The 16,863-nt window shown below is 38.8% G+C and overlaps 1 protein-coding gene across 1 annotated transcript in view; it reads left to right on the top strand.

Annotated features, from left to right (window-relative positions):
• Nucleotides 1–16,863, top strand: part of LOC139744766 (uncharacterized) — a 30,984-nt gene that overhangs the window by 9,938 nt on the left and 4,183 nt on the right. The window contains exons 7-9 of the mRNA XM_071655191.1: nucleotides 6,614–6,692; nucleotides 10,788–10,980; nucleotides 11,567–11,658. Of these exons, the coding sequence (XP_071511292.1) occupies nucleotides 6,614–6,692; nucleotides 10,788–10,980; nucleotides 11,567–11,658 (364 nt within the window). The remainder of the gene's footprint in view (nucleotides 1–6,613; nucleotides 6,693–10,787; nucleotides 10,981–11,566; nucleotides 11,659–16,863) is intronic.

The following is a 16,863-nucleotide window of genomic DNA, read 5'->3' as shown; positions in this document are numbered from 1 at the left end:
ATAATGCATGGTCTTTCGGATAATTCCAATGTTTATTAATGTTTGCTATAAGTTATCATCATTACGGTGATTTCTGTGAAACAAGTTACAAGTTAACAAGTTTCGGTGAAAGTGAGCAAGTGAGCTGACATAAGAAACACGAGAAAGCAACGAACACTATTCAGAGCTTTAGTAGGACCTGCGAGGGACGTTTGATAACTCAACTAACCCAGTATGCTGTATACACAATGTTCATAACTATGGTAATCTCAATGGGACATTGTATAAAGTAATTTCAGGTATGGATTTCACATGTAATATTGTCAAATCAAATTAAGGGCAAAGAACTCTTTAAATTGAAAACAGAGGAAATAATAGTTTGTCTGATATTATGCAGTACCGGAATTCGTCATGTCAGGAAATACCTGGCACTATTTCATTCATGACCAGAAGACATCCAGAGCTAAAATTCCGGACTTTGAATAATGAAAGTAATAAGTAAACATTAGATGATATTGTAACAAAGATAATTAGTGTCTATAGTGCCACTTCTTAATGTCCTATAAAGATACTGAAAATACATTGTATCATTATTCGTACAATTACAAGAGGCTTAATAACAAAAAACATTATTTACTGATGCCGTTATTCACAAACAATTTGCTGAGGAAGGGAAGGAGAAAGCCCATTGCTGATGTGGTAAGATTATTACGCTTTTATGGAATTTGTGGTTTCGATTATATCACAGTGATGGTAAATAACATGAGAATCGATAATTTTGTAACTGACAGGAAATCGATGAATTAAGACCCGCTCAGCTGCTTATTGATGATTATGATGTGAAAGTGTAAAAAATTGTCATTGAAGAGTTCACTGCTGAGAAGGAGAGATCATGCGGAAGCTAGGCCTGAAAGAGTTTGATATTAAACGGTTCTGTGTTTATCCTAAAAATGCATTTTATGTAGACAAGCATAAAACAATCAAGCAAAAGAATACGATCACTCCAAAACGCCTACCCTTGAAAAGTTATACTATCTATACCGGAGAAATTGATTTGAAATAAAGAGGAATCAAATCACCATTTTATCAACCTGTTTGTCGACGACTCAATTTAATCCACGTGCAAGAAGTGAAATCCCGCGTTAAGAATCAAAAGATTTCATTGCTGACTAAATAATATTACGTTCAGTGCAATGAAAGTAGATAAGTAGGGAGCAACTACCTTTCAGTAGCTCCATGTTTGAGGCAAACAGCATTTATGAATTTATTAGCAATCAAGGATATGAAAGTGAAAACAAATTTTGAGAGAGGAGTGGGCTTTCTTCTTTGCATGGACATAGGCAGCTCACCGAAGGCCAGAAATACCAACATAATACAATATGCTTGGTCGAACTTCAGTTACACTTTCACACTCATACTCGGAATTTTTGAAGAATAGTTGCGCAAGTTCATCCCGCGCTTCGACCTGATATCAACAGAAGGAGGGCAATCATTGCGAGTCATTGCTAAGTTTTCACAGCGTTTGAAAAGTCCCCTTTGAAATCAAAACGTATGACTAATGACATACATAGACACACACTGCAAGTAGTCTGAATATTATATCCTACTTCCAGTCCTTGCATGTTGAAATTGAATGTGGAATGGTTATCAAAAGAAAACCAAAATATTTTTGTATTAAAAATTACACCTCCTATAAAAGCATTGCATGATCATGCACCTTAAAAATGAAACCGGATCTTGGAATTAAATATTTGGCATGCTTCCTACCCCCCCCCCCTCAAAAAAATTCATCAATTTACTTTAGTTCTTTTAAAGCGCAATGCCTTTAACCATGACACATTTGAAAAAAAAACAACCAAAAAGAATGTCTATAGCACCCCTGCGTTCGCGCTTCAAAATGAAAAAATCTTATGAAATAATGAGGGCATATTAACTTTGTGATGGATATGTTTTATATACCTATTACTTATACAAAGACACGCGATCGCGCTTCAAAATGAAAAAAAAATCTTATTAAATAATGAGGGCATATTAACTTTGTGGTGGATATGTTTTATATATATACTTATACAAACACACGCACGCACACACACACACACACACACACATACACATGTTCGACACTTCCTCTTTTGTCTGATAGCTCTGTCGGGCCACTAAGACCTTGAAATTTCAAAAATTTGGTGGAAAGAAATAGAAATAAATACAACAATCTATGATGAACTTTAGTTGCCCGATCAAACAATTCATATAACCTGTTTGGAAATTGTGTACTGTGTGTGTGTGTGTGTGTGTGTATGTGCGTGTGGGTGGGTGTACTTACCCATGGTGTAAAACGAGGACACACATACGAACTTTACATTTAAACCGAGGACACACTGAGAACCGAGGACGTCCTCGTGATCGGTACGTAGACCATTCAATGTTCAAAGTTCAATGTTCAACTTTGTTTCCATTTCCATTGAATAAACAGGGAAAATGATATACAATACATTAACAGAACATATTTGTAACAATTTCGAAGAAAACGTACATGTGATCACGAGTAACAACAGAAATTCCTTTTCTAAGGTATATACATATACATAATACAAAGATTGGAATGGAAATGGAGGGTCCCACTAAAAAGCAAAGCTTGTAGGGTATGGGACCCTCTGAAAATACATACACAAAATCAAAGAAATCAATGTCAACTGACATTAAATTAACTTAGGAAGGGAATAAAGAAAGAAAAAAGGAAAAAAGAAGAAAAAAAAAGGAAAATGAGACTAAGGTACAACACGCGCCATCGTGGACACAAGCACACTAGACTTCATGATGTAAGTGCAATGATAAAACGCTCCCTGGATTGATATTGCGAAGGATTGGGTGTACTTATACCGGTATGAATGCAGAAGAACGGATATAAAAAAGAGAAAGAGAATAGACACACTGTTGTCTGGTACAATAAAAGTAATATCCGAGGAAAACTTATGTTGGACAGATTATTTTCTTGAAAAGATGATTTCTGTGTGATTTCTTAATGCTTGTAAAAAAGTGACTTGATTGAGACAATAAAACCGAACCTAATTCGGTTGTATATCATTCCAAACGGTCTGCTTTCGCATGCTTTTGCACGCAGGGGTACATGTTTGTAGGTCCTCGATTAGCATTATTGTAATAAGTCCTCAGTTGGATGGTAATATACGCATGAGTCCTCGGTTGACAAGTGTCCTACTTACATACAGGTCCTCGGTTATGTGGTAAAATTCTTATGGGTAAAACAGGTCCTCGGTTTCCACCATAGACGCGTATGTGTGTGTGTGTGTGTGTGTGTGTGCGTGTGTTTGTCTGGCGTGAAACTTTAGGAGTGTTAGTGTGTGGTTGTGTGTGTGTCTGGCACATTGCACACTATGGTCTGCCATGTAAATCTTTCGCTGCATCGTTGTCTATTAATTGATGTTGGTCTCAAACCGGTAACTATAGAACGGACCATCTGCAGCCCTAGCATTATTTTGTATCAAGATGCTAGAATAAATGGAGGTGGGGATTTATAAAGAACAAGACAGTAAAAACAGATTAAAATAAAATATGCTGTGCCTGATGTGGGAGTTCCTCTGAAAAGAGCAACTTATTTGCAGATTTCACACACCCCTCTTTAGATTTAGAGGGACTGCGCAGTACTATGTTATCTATGTGCAAACTTTGAATGGCACAGCGACGTTTTAGCAAAAACCCCTGGAGATTAAAAACCGAAGAGAAGCAAGTTGGTTTGCCTGCATATGAAACACGGATGACATTAAATCTGTCGTGTAATACGTGGAATCTTCTGCGACTTTACTTATACGCATGTCCTTTTGGAGAATTATTTGTTTGTGCGATACCAATTGGTCATATCTTGAAAACATAAAAATAGTATTACGAAATCCAGTCAAAATGATTCACTATCGACGATTCTGTAGTAAGGACAGTATTCCCAATTAAAACAAACAAACAAACAAACAGACAAACAAACAAACAAACAAACATGCCATTAAGTCTAATAGGGAGTCAAACAGCAATAGAATACCGTCGTACCCCTGGAAACAACGAACCCCCTCCCCCCTCTCTCTCTCCACGTGGTGAATGGGTGGTGAATGAAGAATAACACGAAAGAAACCAGGAGGACCCCATCTATCGACAAAAGAGCGTACAGCTCCTGCAGAGGGACACATTCACGGTAAGGTGGATAATATGCTGTCGTGTAAATTGCAGAATCTTTTGCAATTTTGTTTTTATTATAAAAAACAAAACAAAAAACAACAACACGCTATTAAGCATAATAGGGAGTCAAACAGCAATAAATACCGTCGTACCCCTGGAAACAGGAAAATACCCCGCCTCCACGAAAGAGACAAAACAAAACTAAATAAAAAAGGAGGGGGTGGTGGATTAAGAATGAAACGACAGAAACCAGGAGAGCCCCATCTATCGACAAAAGAGCGTACAGCTCCAACAGAATTCCTACATTCACGGGAAAGGAGATGGTGGGTGGGTCGGGGGGGGGGGGGGTTAGGGAATTCTACAGTCTCCCGCTGGCATTTAACTCATTGATTGTCGAAGCGGATACACAGCAGCAGGGGCCGCGGAACGTTATGCATGGTGTGTGTCCGTTGTGTGTGTGTATGTGTGTGTGTGTGTGTGTGTGTGTGTGTGTGTGTGTGTGTGTGTAGGGGAAGGGAGGGGTTGAGTCAGGGGTCAATGCATCCTCCCGTCAACACCCCCACCCCCCCCCCCCCCCCCCCCCCCCCCCCTTTGATTGGAATGAACGCACGGCGGAACACTCGAACGTCAGGGTTTTTCATGCGGTTTTTTATATGTCTTTTCAAAGTGTTTCACTTGAATTTCTCTTCCTGTTCAAGTCGACTTGGATGCCAAGAGTGCAAGAGAACAACGGAAATTCCAACACAATACCTGGGCTTACGAGGAGAAAGTTGGGAATTTTTAAAGTTTCTAGTCCCCCCCCCCCCTTTAATTTTGTAAAGGAGCCCCCTCTATACGGAATTCCTGGATCCGCACCTGCATATACCGGGTATATTATCTTTTAAATACGGGAGCAATGAGTAAATGTACACATTCAGTTTTTAATTTTTAGACCCGACCGTGACAAAAGAAAAGTAAGATTTTGTTTCGCAACTGTGTACGCTGTATTCAGTTAATGTTATACTTTGTTTCGTTTTGTTTTGTTTCGTCGTTGTTTGGAACGCGATCCCGCCAAACACAATCTGAGCTGTGTTTTGACGTAGTATGTGCAGACGTTGTTGTTTTGATTCTTAAGAAGCAAACAAACCTGCCGTATTTTTTATTGATAAGATAACTACACAGTCCTGACAGTCCCCCTCGATAATCTTAACCTCCTCATCCCTTTCCGTGGTTTCATATAAGTCCATCCAAGACGCCATAGATTCACGAAACTCTGAATAACGTATACAGTCTTTGACATCAGACAGTAGATGTTGTTTTATAGTTATCTTTGCTATGATTATACAGTTCTTTTTCTTTTACGACGACTACAAGATAATCTCATTCAAATTTCGCATGATTCAGGGCTATATAGCACCACCGCCACCTATCAGTAAAATTGGACTTCTCACCAACCGTGTCAGCTTTGTTTGCATTCGCGGGCATGGAGAAACGACAAGTTTGAAGAAAGAGCAAGAAAATATAATATTGATTGGAATGACTGGTGTGACCGAAGTTGGCAAAATTCTCTAGACGTAACAGAGAGCAGTTCACTGAGAAGGTGAAACAGCATTAGTCATGGTTGAAAAGGCAGGCAAGTATTTGTTAGTCTTGTAAGTCACATTAAACATTGTATGCGTTCTCCGCAATGATAGCTCCGCAATGTTTGCATCGTTTATCGTGCCTTGCTTGTACGGGCACTTTATGGTCACAGGAGACCAAACAGGTCTATACGATGCGTGTGCTTGTCAACTGAAGATAATTTCTCGCAAACGACAGAACGAATTTTTAAATATAGTGACGTAATTTACACTGCACGACTTGTTCGTCAGTGTTCGTGGGAGTGAGACGTTTATGATTCAGCCAAATGAAGGAATTCACCACTGTAAAACTTGTTAGACTGTTGTTGCAATTCTTCAGAATAATCTGCGACTGCTATTGGATTAGTAAAAGACTACTATTGCATTTTTGCTCTTTTAATTCATATGCGTAGGAACAGTCACACTGTTTAGAAATAGAACGTTGTGATTGCTGTCTGAAGTTTTCCTGTTCCTTAATTTGTAAGGCGAAACGTACAAAGATAAATCTTGAGAAAGTCACGTATCTTCTATCTTTCTTCCTATTTTTTTTTTTTGGTCAGTTAAAGAAATGCAATAACTATATACTATGTTACTACTACTGGTGCTCCTACTCATTGTTGCATAAATACATGAATATGCTTATATTGAAATGAAGAGATTATCTTGCTTGTTTGTTAAAATGTAGATCAGCAGTTGCGATCTTACAGATTTCATTTGTAGAGGGAGACAAATTGAAGAAATCTCACATCTCTATGTGTATATATTTTGGTTTATTCCTGAAATATGACGATAATATCATTATTGGAAACAATGATCGTCGGGCGCCATGTATATCTGTTCTCATCCACTAACAGAATTCGCCTTCACAGAAGGGTTTCACGTCACCCCAGAAGTTCAGGCAGCTTACGATGAACACGGATTTATCGTTGTCAGGTTGGATACAAACTTTCACTAAATGAACCCTTACGAGCTTATTATGAGCTTATATACTTGTATATATACCAACATATTCACTCTCACTCTACATAATCATGGGGAATCATCTTTAATTTTTTTTTTTTCGGAGGGAGTGCATGGCCGGCAGATGCTTTACACCTCCTCAAAAGAGGGGAAGAAAAGGTTTCGACACTCTCAATTTATCTTGATATAATTGTTGTCATAACTATGACTACCTGTACTTGAATTAGCGCACGTACACATGACATATTGTCAGGGTACCACATTTTGTATTCAAATCACTGCTGCTTAAACAAACACAGTGTGTACTTTAACCTCACATGTACAACGTAAACAGTCGCCCTTTGGAATGGGATAAACCACTGCAGTCTCGTGCCTTGTGATAAGGATCGGAGGGGGCGTGTACCGCACTCTATACCAACACCATCCTCTTCTGGTCTTTATATCACAATGTTGATACTAATGTGAACAAAATCACCACACGAGAGTTAAACTAATGTTATCGGAGGATTTTTACTAGCCTTTGTTAAAGAAAATCTCACTAAACCCCTCCAAGAGACAACCCCAAGCGCTGTAGCACGTATTTGATTTGTCACCAGAGTTTGGAGCAAAAAGAAAAGGAAATCACAACCAATAAGCAAAATTCTGTTCAGAGAAGCTCACCCGCTATACATTTTACACCACTCGGCGACGCAGGGCACAAATTTGACCATTCCATTGTTTGAAGTAACCAGTGGTAACTAAATGAATCATTAAAGGGATGGTACAGTATTGGTGGAGATACAAATTGGGCTTTAACTTTTTTTGCGAGATGCCAAGAAAACACTTATGAAATAGTACAGAGCATACCATTTTAAGATGAATTCAAAGTTTATTTGATGAAAATCGGGTTTCGAATAGCTGAAACGTCCAAAAACAAAGTAAAACAAAACGATCGTAGTAAAATGTAGATCCCACACTTTATTAGGATCGCTCTGTTTTGGATATCTCAGCCATTTCAAAATCAATTTTCATCAAACAAACGTTGAAATCCTCCTGGAATTACATGCTCTTTCATATTTCATAAGAGGTTTCTCACTATCTCACCAAAAAAAATTGATAAAAACCTGAAGTTTAGTCTCAACCAAAACTAAATGATCCCTTAAAGTGCCATTCAGTGACTCCAACGCTCTTGTATTAACGCCCCTGTTTGAGTCGTGATATGAAATCCATGGAGAGTCATTTTAAAACATTTTTTTTTACTGTAAGTCCATCATCACATAGAACAAAATCAAACATTTCCATTGATGTCATTACTCGTTACATGATAAGGAACATTTTTGAATATTTAATGAAAAATATCACAATTATTTTATCATATCCTTTGTTCTCAAATTGACAAAAATTGAATTCACTCATTTTGCAACCAAACTCTTCACATGTATAGGAGCATATACATTGTAAGATATCAAAGACTATCTCAGCTTTATCGTAAAGCGCAGCCCTGCAGTCTTGTCCACTGACGGCCGGGTAATGCCACTGATTTCTTATAGGACGTACACTGATCTGGATAACTCATTGACCCATTCACTCTGAACCAACAAGTGAAGCCTCTGTGCCGCCATGTTGCCAGGCACACTCTATGTGGACTCGCACACGTTTTCCAGCACGCAGAGACTGTCATCTATAGACTATGTGATGTTGTGAGTTTCTACACAATGTGTAGGCCTATAAGCGATGTGCGTGGTGAGATGGCGGCGCGGTGGCTTCAAAGCGATCGACCTGCGAGAAATCCAGATCTTTCCTGTATAGATCAGTGGGTAATACCGATAATTACTGACCAGGCGCGCCGGAAGCAGTTTTGGATTGGGGGGGCAAACATTGGAGGGGGCTCAAGATTAGACCATGCATATGTTACACAATATAGACACACACACACACACACACACACACACACATCTAATATATATATATATATATATATATATATATATATATATATATATATATATTTATATATAAAGTGGAGTACGGTGGGTCGAAACATGGGGGAACCATAAAGTAATTTTGACGGTCTGTATGCTTGTGCGTGTGTGCGTGAGCAATAATGGGACTACAATACATTACGGAATGTGATACATTCAACAATCATTGTCATTGAGGAACATTGTAAGTTTTCCTTACATGGATTATGGAATGACGGTGTGAAACAATCGACAAATTATATACTGTCAGCAACATAAGGTGAATGGCATAACAATAAAATGCGAGCGAGCGAAGCGAGCGAGCTTTAAAATTTTTATATTCTGCAGTTCCAAAACTGGAGTTTTAATTGTAGCTATATATTTCGCTTTGGAAATAAATGGGGGCGCATCGGGCGCAACTGCTGGCAATTATTGGCAGCAACATTAGGAGAATGGCATAACGATTCAATGCGAGCGAGCGAAGCGAGCAAGCTTGAAAATTTTGACATTCTACAGTCCCAAAACTGGGGTTTGTAGCTATATCTTTCACTTTGGAAATTAATGGGGCGGCGCATCGGGCGCAACTGCTGGCAATTACTGGCAGCAACATTAGGAGAATGGCATAACGATTCAATGCGAGCGAGCAAAGTGAGCGAGCTTGAGAATTTTGACATTTTACAGTCCAAAAGCTCCCGTTTGTAGCTATATCTTTCGCTTTGGAAATTAAGGGGGGGGGGCATCGGGCGCAACTGCTGGCAATTACTGGCAGCAACGTTAGGAGAGTGGCATAACGATTCAATGCGAGCGATCGAAGCGAGCGAGCTTGAAAATTTTGACATTTTACAGTCCCCAAACTCACGTTTGTAGCTATATTTATCTTTCGCTTTGGAAATTAAGGGGTAGGGGCATCGGGCGCAACTACTGGCAATTACGGTCAGCAACATTAGGAGAATGGCATAACGATTCAATGCGAGCGAGCGAAGCGAGCGAGCTTGAAAATTTTGACATTCTAGAGTCCAACAACTGCCGTCGTAGCTATGTTTTTCGCTTTAGAAATTAAGGGGGAGGCGCACCGGGCTCAACTGCTGGATGCGAGCGAGCGAAGCGAGCGAGCTTTTGAAAATTTTGACATTTTACAGTCCAAAAGCTGCCGTTTGCAGCCATATTTTTTCCCTTTTATTCCCATATATACATATTTATTTTATTTTCTTTGTTTATTCATTTATTTTTATTATTATTATTTTATTATCATTATTATTTTTTTTTTTTTTTTTTGGGGGGGGGGCTTTTTGGGGGGGCAAAAATGCGTTTTGCCCCCCCACTTTTTGGATTGGGGGGGCGGCCGCCCCCCCTGCCCCCCCACTTCCGGCGCCTATGTTACTGACTGTCTCAGTCACGGTGTGCTGTATCGTACAGCGCTGCAAGGTCTGACGAGAGGGCGCCAAACAGCGACGCGCTTCATCATGAGCAATCACGTCACACAGGGAATAACTCGTCATCACAGAAATATCACCTCATTGACTCGTGGTCCAAACATACCTCAACGTAACCCCATTTTTAAGATCATATAATGTTTGTTTGCAATTATCGTTTGCACTCATAGATTACTTCATGGACAACCTTATGATAGATTCTTGAAGCTTCATTAATATTGTCCAGTTTTCATGAGTGCAGCGTAAAGGACATCTCCATTAACATGAATAAGCGTAAAACTTAAAAAAGGATCCACATCTTTTCATCCTCTTCCCGTCATTAAACATGCAAGTCCCGTCTTTAACCAAGTCTATGGTCTTGCATATATGTTCATTATGCCTCATGGAAGTAAAATTGGTATTTACCGCATTCATTCGAGCTGTAAGGTTGCCCTTCGTTCTCTTAATACTTAGTGTGAAACTTATTGCACGTAATGTGCTTGCTGCCTTCAACATTAATTATCTTTGTTTGGCATGAGATTGATCTAGCCTTTGAAATCAATTCTCTTTCATTTAGAGCAACATTCATGTAAACACATTCAATGTTAGTCCAATCTGTAGAGTCAGTATGGAGGACGAAAAAACAACAATAACTAAACAGAAACAACGTTTGGCGTTGGCTGAGGTTGTGAACTTTTCTGGCCCCTGGTTCGCAGGTCACTGCTCAGTGCAGCTGAGATGAAGAAGCTGCGACGAGCCCTAGAAAACGACGAGGGGATATTAAAACACTCGTATCCCCTGAACGACGGCCACGGCAGGGAGACTCGCCTGGTCATCTGGAGTCACCCCGGCAACGACATCACAGGCATGATCGCCAGGTCACAGAAAGTCGGTGGAGTCAGCGAGAAGGTAGACCAGTCTTTCCTGTCGTCTAATTTTTCCCGCGCAATATGTTTCACATACATTTCAAAATCCATGCTATGAATGTCACGAGTGTAATGGAACTCAGAATTTCTTCTTCTTCAGTTGTTTTTGTTCATTTTTCCAGTATTTCTTCTTCTTCTCGCTTCTAATTTTCATTTTCTATTGTTTTTACTCTTGACCACTACACGTGTAACACACGATTGCCCAATGTTGGGCATATTATTCGCAACTGGACTCCATGGAACACCAGCCTCGTGCAGCTGATGAATGAGCTATTCAGCCATCTTGTCAGAAGAAACCCCCCCCCCCCCAAAAAAAAAAAAAAAAAAAAAAAAAAAAAACTACACACAAACAAACAAACAAACCAACGAAATGCACAAATATAATATGTACATAAAGATAAGCACATAATGTTTTTTTTTTTTCAAATCACCCAAAATTTATTCACCATTTATATAAGAGATACTTTAATGAGGCCAATATCGAAGACAATTGCAACCTGTCGTGCATCTAACAGGATAACTATGAGGTGATTAAGCGAGTTGACGTTTGCGGTGCACTTTTTTTTCAGTTGTTGGGAGGAGAAATATATCACTACCATACCAAGATGATTATGAAAGAACCAAAGACAGGTGGACGGTTTGTCTGGCACCAAGACTACGGGTGAGCAAGTTGTCTTATTATATACTTCATTTCTCTCTGCGGGATCGACTAATCTGAAGTGCATCTTTATGACATATCAATACCTTACAAATATAGAAATGTAGTTACTTATTTACTTCTTTAATTATTTATCTATCTATCTATTTATTCATTTTTTCGTCTTTTGCTGTTGTGACTAAGAAAAGATCTTCTGTTCTCTGCTGAGGTTTTTTTTTAAAAAAAATTCTCCAACCCGAAAAGGAGGAGAAACAGTATACACACACTTTGTGCTTACCTCCAAGTACACTGTAAAAAATGCGACATGCGACATGTTTATGAACTAAACACAGCGTTAAAAATCTAAACACTTTGTTTAACATCTAAACACCCGGTGTGTATAGCACGTGTAAAGTATTGAGAGTTAAAGTGTTTAGCTTGGAGTGTTTAGTTGGAGTGTTTATTCTGGTCACGCTATGTTAATCTCAATATGTCCATATATATATGGAGAAGTGTTGGAAATGGCGTGTGAATTGCAATTTCGTAGTTTCCTTTTATCACGAGAAAGTGGAAACTGTTACGACATCAAGATGCACTATGAAATAATTCATGTTTTAGGCCTTTCATGGAAATGCCTAATCAATAAGGAAAAAGGATAACCTAAAAATATGTAATACAACTGTAATAAATTTAAATTTTTGTTTCGCATGTACAGTCCTATATTTTAACTGCTAGAAAAAAAATGGTAGTCGCCTTTGTTAATGATTTCGTTCATGGTTTAGGGCATTACCCAAATGTTTGTTGGTTAGGCCTAAACACTTCTACTGTCAGGGTAAACAGACGCGTTTACATTTAGAACGCCTCGTAAACACGTTCTAAACACCGCACATGTTTAACATAAACACTGTGATACTCGTACTCTACAAGTCAGCAGCGCATGTGACATGACGGCCGCGGCCGGCCACAACGCACGCAGTGGTGCCCTGTGCGTGCGCTTCTAGCGCACACTCGTGCTATGCATAAATCATGACCATAATCAATGCACAATTGGCGGGAAAGGAGATGTGCGCGTACGTACCTGTACGGATAGATCTGTCTGATTGGCTGGCTGGTGCTGCCCTAGCAGCCGATGTGCGTAGGCCTACAGTACGTGCGCATTTGTTCTAGGCTTGGTATCGTCCACTACTGGTACACTGTACAATACGACTCGATCGACAGCACTGACTGTTAACGTTGTACTGCATAAAGGAGCGGATCTAGCTAAGATGGCGTCGAAGCGATAAAGTTCCAGCCTGGCCGGTCTGCATGAAAGCGGTAAGTCTGCTAAGTCTGCTAAGTCGGTGAATAACAAGATTTATTGCAAAATTGCCCTCGTGTAATGTAGAACTGTAGTAGGCGTAGAAATAGGCTACGCCCTTAAAGATTTTGCTCGTTTGTTTTAGTTTTCTATTTCTAAATCTAACGTTAGAACGGGGAACGCTCTAACTGTAACGTGTTAGTGTTGTTAACGTTACAATCAATACAATAGGCCTACACTCTACAGATTACCGGTACCGTAGTTATGGGTAAACTCGGCCAAGCGGGCAAACTCACTGTATCTTTAATTTTACGAAGTTATGAAGTATCTTTCATGTGAATGACGATGAGTCAGTGACTAGACTCTATATTTTGAGTGAAATGGCGTCGAAGCGATAAAGTTCCAGCCTGGCCGGTCTGCATGAAAGCGGTAGAATACACTTCTAAGTCTGCTAAGTCTGCTAAGTCGGTGAATAACAAGATTTATTGCAAAATTGCCCTCGTGTAATGTAGAACTGTAGTAGGCGTAGAAATAGGCTACGCCCTTAAAGATTTTGCTCGTTTGTTTTAGTTTTCTATTTCTAAATCTAACGTTAGAACGGGGAACGCTCTAACTGTAACGTGTTAGTGTTGTTAACGTTACAATCAATACAATAGGCCTACACTCTACAGATTACCGGTACCGTAGTTATGGGTAAACTCGGCCAAGCGGGCAAACTCACTGTATCTTTAATTTTACGAAGTTATGAAGTATCTTTCATGTGAATGACGATGAGTTAGTGACTAGACTCTATATTTTGAGTGAAATTCAGTTTTATTCCCTGTAAATTCTTCATAACTCAACAGGTGGTGAAAATTGAATGTAAAGCCCATTAGGATGTCTTGGAAAGGGATGCCGATGGCACCAAAGTGGGTGACGATGATGTCCTGACGACTGTATAAATTCTGCAAGACATTACCTCTGCTGGCAGAGAACGAGGCATGGTGCAGTCAGCAGAGTAAATCAACTGGGGATAGTACATCACTGTATACTACCAATGTGGAAAGTGGAAATCAAGTAAGTAGTCTACTCAAAATTGCAGAGCCAAATCAATGAATATTATGTACTTAAAGGGCATGTAAATGAGTTTCTATGAAATGCAGATTTTAGATGCTTTAAGTTCTTCTATTTGTTTGTTTGGGTTTTTTTTTTTGGGGGGGGGGGGGGGAAATACCTACTCCTGACTCCTGAATCCAATCCATTAGCTAAAATAAATATGGAAAATTTATTTATTGCAAATTGCAAATACTGTTGAAAGTGTAAATTACAGATGTGAAAATCTTCACCCAAGAGACAAAGGATACAGTAATGGTCGTAACTCTGCTTGATAATGATGATGAATAAGAAAGAATCAACAGTAACAACAAAAAGACTTGAATTATTTCCAGAAAATTCAGCAAAGTAAGTAAAAAACTGACGCAAGACACTAAGTGCTAATGTGATGAAGGGATTCTGTCATTCCTTTTCATTTGAACTTGCTTATGGATTCAGTCAACTTCTTTGCTATCCATTCATTTTCAGAATCTATGGGAGCAGTTAAGTCCATTGTATTGCAAAGCCACCTGATTTGTTTTCCTTGTGTAATCATTTCTTTTTACCAGCACCAGTACGTCATGGAAGAATTGATCAGGGATCACGCCAAACTTGTCTGGATTAGACTGAAAGATGCATGCGCTTACTTCTATACAACCGGTCTAAAAGTGCAAACATCTGAGGATTACAAGGACATCGCAAGATATACTGATATACAGTATATCTATAGGCCTACATGCCATATGAAGGAAATGAACCATGGATACCGGTAATAATTTTGAATGTTAATAATCTTTTTCCCGCTAGCCATGTGATGTCTCACATCGTCATGATGCACTACAGACCTATTAGGAGGCATCCCACCTGTTAGAGCAACCTTTCTATTGTTTTTTTTTCTTCACTGACAGTGTGCATCTAAACCTGTATACTAGAATAAAGTAAATCATATGGAGGATGATAGGGTTTTGTATGCGATGGGGCTTCAGTTCTCCTTGTGTGTGTAAATGCGTGTGTGTATTACATAATGACGAACCTCTAAAGAAATATGAAGGTAGGGGGCCTATATAATTCGAAGATGAATTCAATGCTTTTTTGATGAAAATTGGTTTTGAAATGGCAGGGATATCCAAAACAAAGCGATTCTATTGTCCTCTGTGCTTACGATAATGGTCACCTGCATTCTTATTGCTCATAGATATGTGTAATTGTCTTTTTTTTTAACAGCTGGTACGTAAAATTGTAATTTTATCTAATATGTAAAGACACTCTCTCGAAATCGTTTTGCACTATTAAGAAAAACAGTTTTATTCACTTCATTTTATTCATTAACCAATGTCCTTGTAATTCACTGTTACGATATTACTCAAGAACTTTGTTCGATTGGCTTTCTGTTATAATCTTGTGCAAAAAGGAATATAAAAATCAAAACAAATCAAATCAAAATATCAGCCATTTCATTTTTTCCCCCTAAGGTGCTTCCAATACAATCAGCAGATATTGGACGCAAATAAGAGGCCAGTAGTTGCATTTGTTTGGAATTCTTTGCAATTTTCTTGTAGACCTGATAGGAAATGCAGTATCCGGTAGTTAATATTTTCTTTCTGAGATATTCTTGAAATCGGTGACATGGAGAGAAGTATTAGAAATGTAGTACAACATGTATGAAGAATAGGGAGGAGTCTTGCAACTGACTGACAAATTGACAAGGGAGGAGTCTTGCTGATCACATCGCGTGTTCATGACAGCCTTGCATACCCTCCCGCCTCCAGTTGCAATGCTTTATTTTTTCTTTGTTCATATCCTCTTGTCTTTACCAAAAATTCTGCTGTGTCGAGATTGAAAGTAGCCCTCCATACCATGATTATGTGGAGTATGATGAGACTGATTAGACTCTAATAGACTATTCATGTATACCCATTGAGTTTGACTTCTTTCTCCAAGGTTCTAGCAACGTAGAAGTTTTTTCTCACTCACCCCTTGATATCCACTAACATTCTAATATTTCTCTCAAAATAGCAAAAGTGAAAAATCCATACAGTACTATTAGCCTACATGTACTTTCAGTGATCGTCGCAGTGAAAAGAACAATATCATGTATGTATTTAAATTCCATTATTGGTACTGATCAGGGAGTGCAGATGTTCACCACAGGCTAAATACAGTGAAAACCTTTTTTTTTTTTTTTTTTTGGTCTCTTTATGACGGAGTGCATCATCTACACTCCCTGATCAGTACCAATACGACCATAGTGTTGTGCATGGTATAATTTGCCGTGAGCCTAATCTGGTTCGGGTACACCCCAAAGCACTTTGCCAATAATTGATGCAATCTTTAAGGTCGGCATGTATTTGTTCACAGACTGCAGTTATGTTCCTGGAGGTGTTACATACATGTCAAGCTTCCGAAGCGTCGAGTTGCAATTCACAATCAACAAGTTTATTAGTTTGTTTTACAATACTATGAATAAGTTCTGAATACAGTAGAAAGACGGCAATTCTTGAAAGTAGGCCAAGAATTACATTACATTTTTTTCTCCAAAATGAGTTGTGTGCCATTTCCTGCATATACAAATTTTACTATGTGTATAGGAGAGAATTTCATTTACGTCTTCGTGTACAGGCCAGTGACTCCCAGGTATCTTGCATTAACTCAGTATGGTGTCGTATAGCAAAACATGGCAATATTTAAAGGGGAAATCCAGTCCAAATACATGTTAGTCTGATAAGAAAGAGTGAAATACATGTATCAAGAGTTCATTGGTAAAAATTTTGATCGAAATCGGATGTAAAATAAGGAAGTTATGACATTTTGAAGTTTCGCTAATTTTTGAGGAAACAGTTCTTGAATGGTTGATATGAATA

This window comes from Diadema antillarum, unplaced genomic scaffold (genome assembly GCF_040938485.1).
Source record: "Diadema antillarum isolate AM-2024a unplaced genomic scaffold, OU_Dant_1.0 scf00000035, whole genome shotgun sequence".
NCBI lineage: Eukaryota > Metazoa > Echinodermata > Echinoidea > Diadematoida > Diadematidae > Diadema > Diadema antillarum.
Note: the sequence above shows the minus strand (reverse complement) of the source record. Positions and strands in the feature narration are given on the sequence as shown.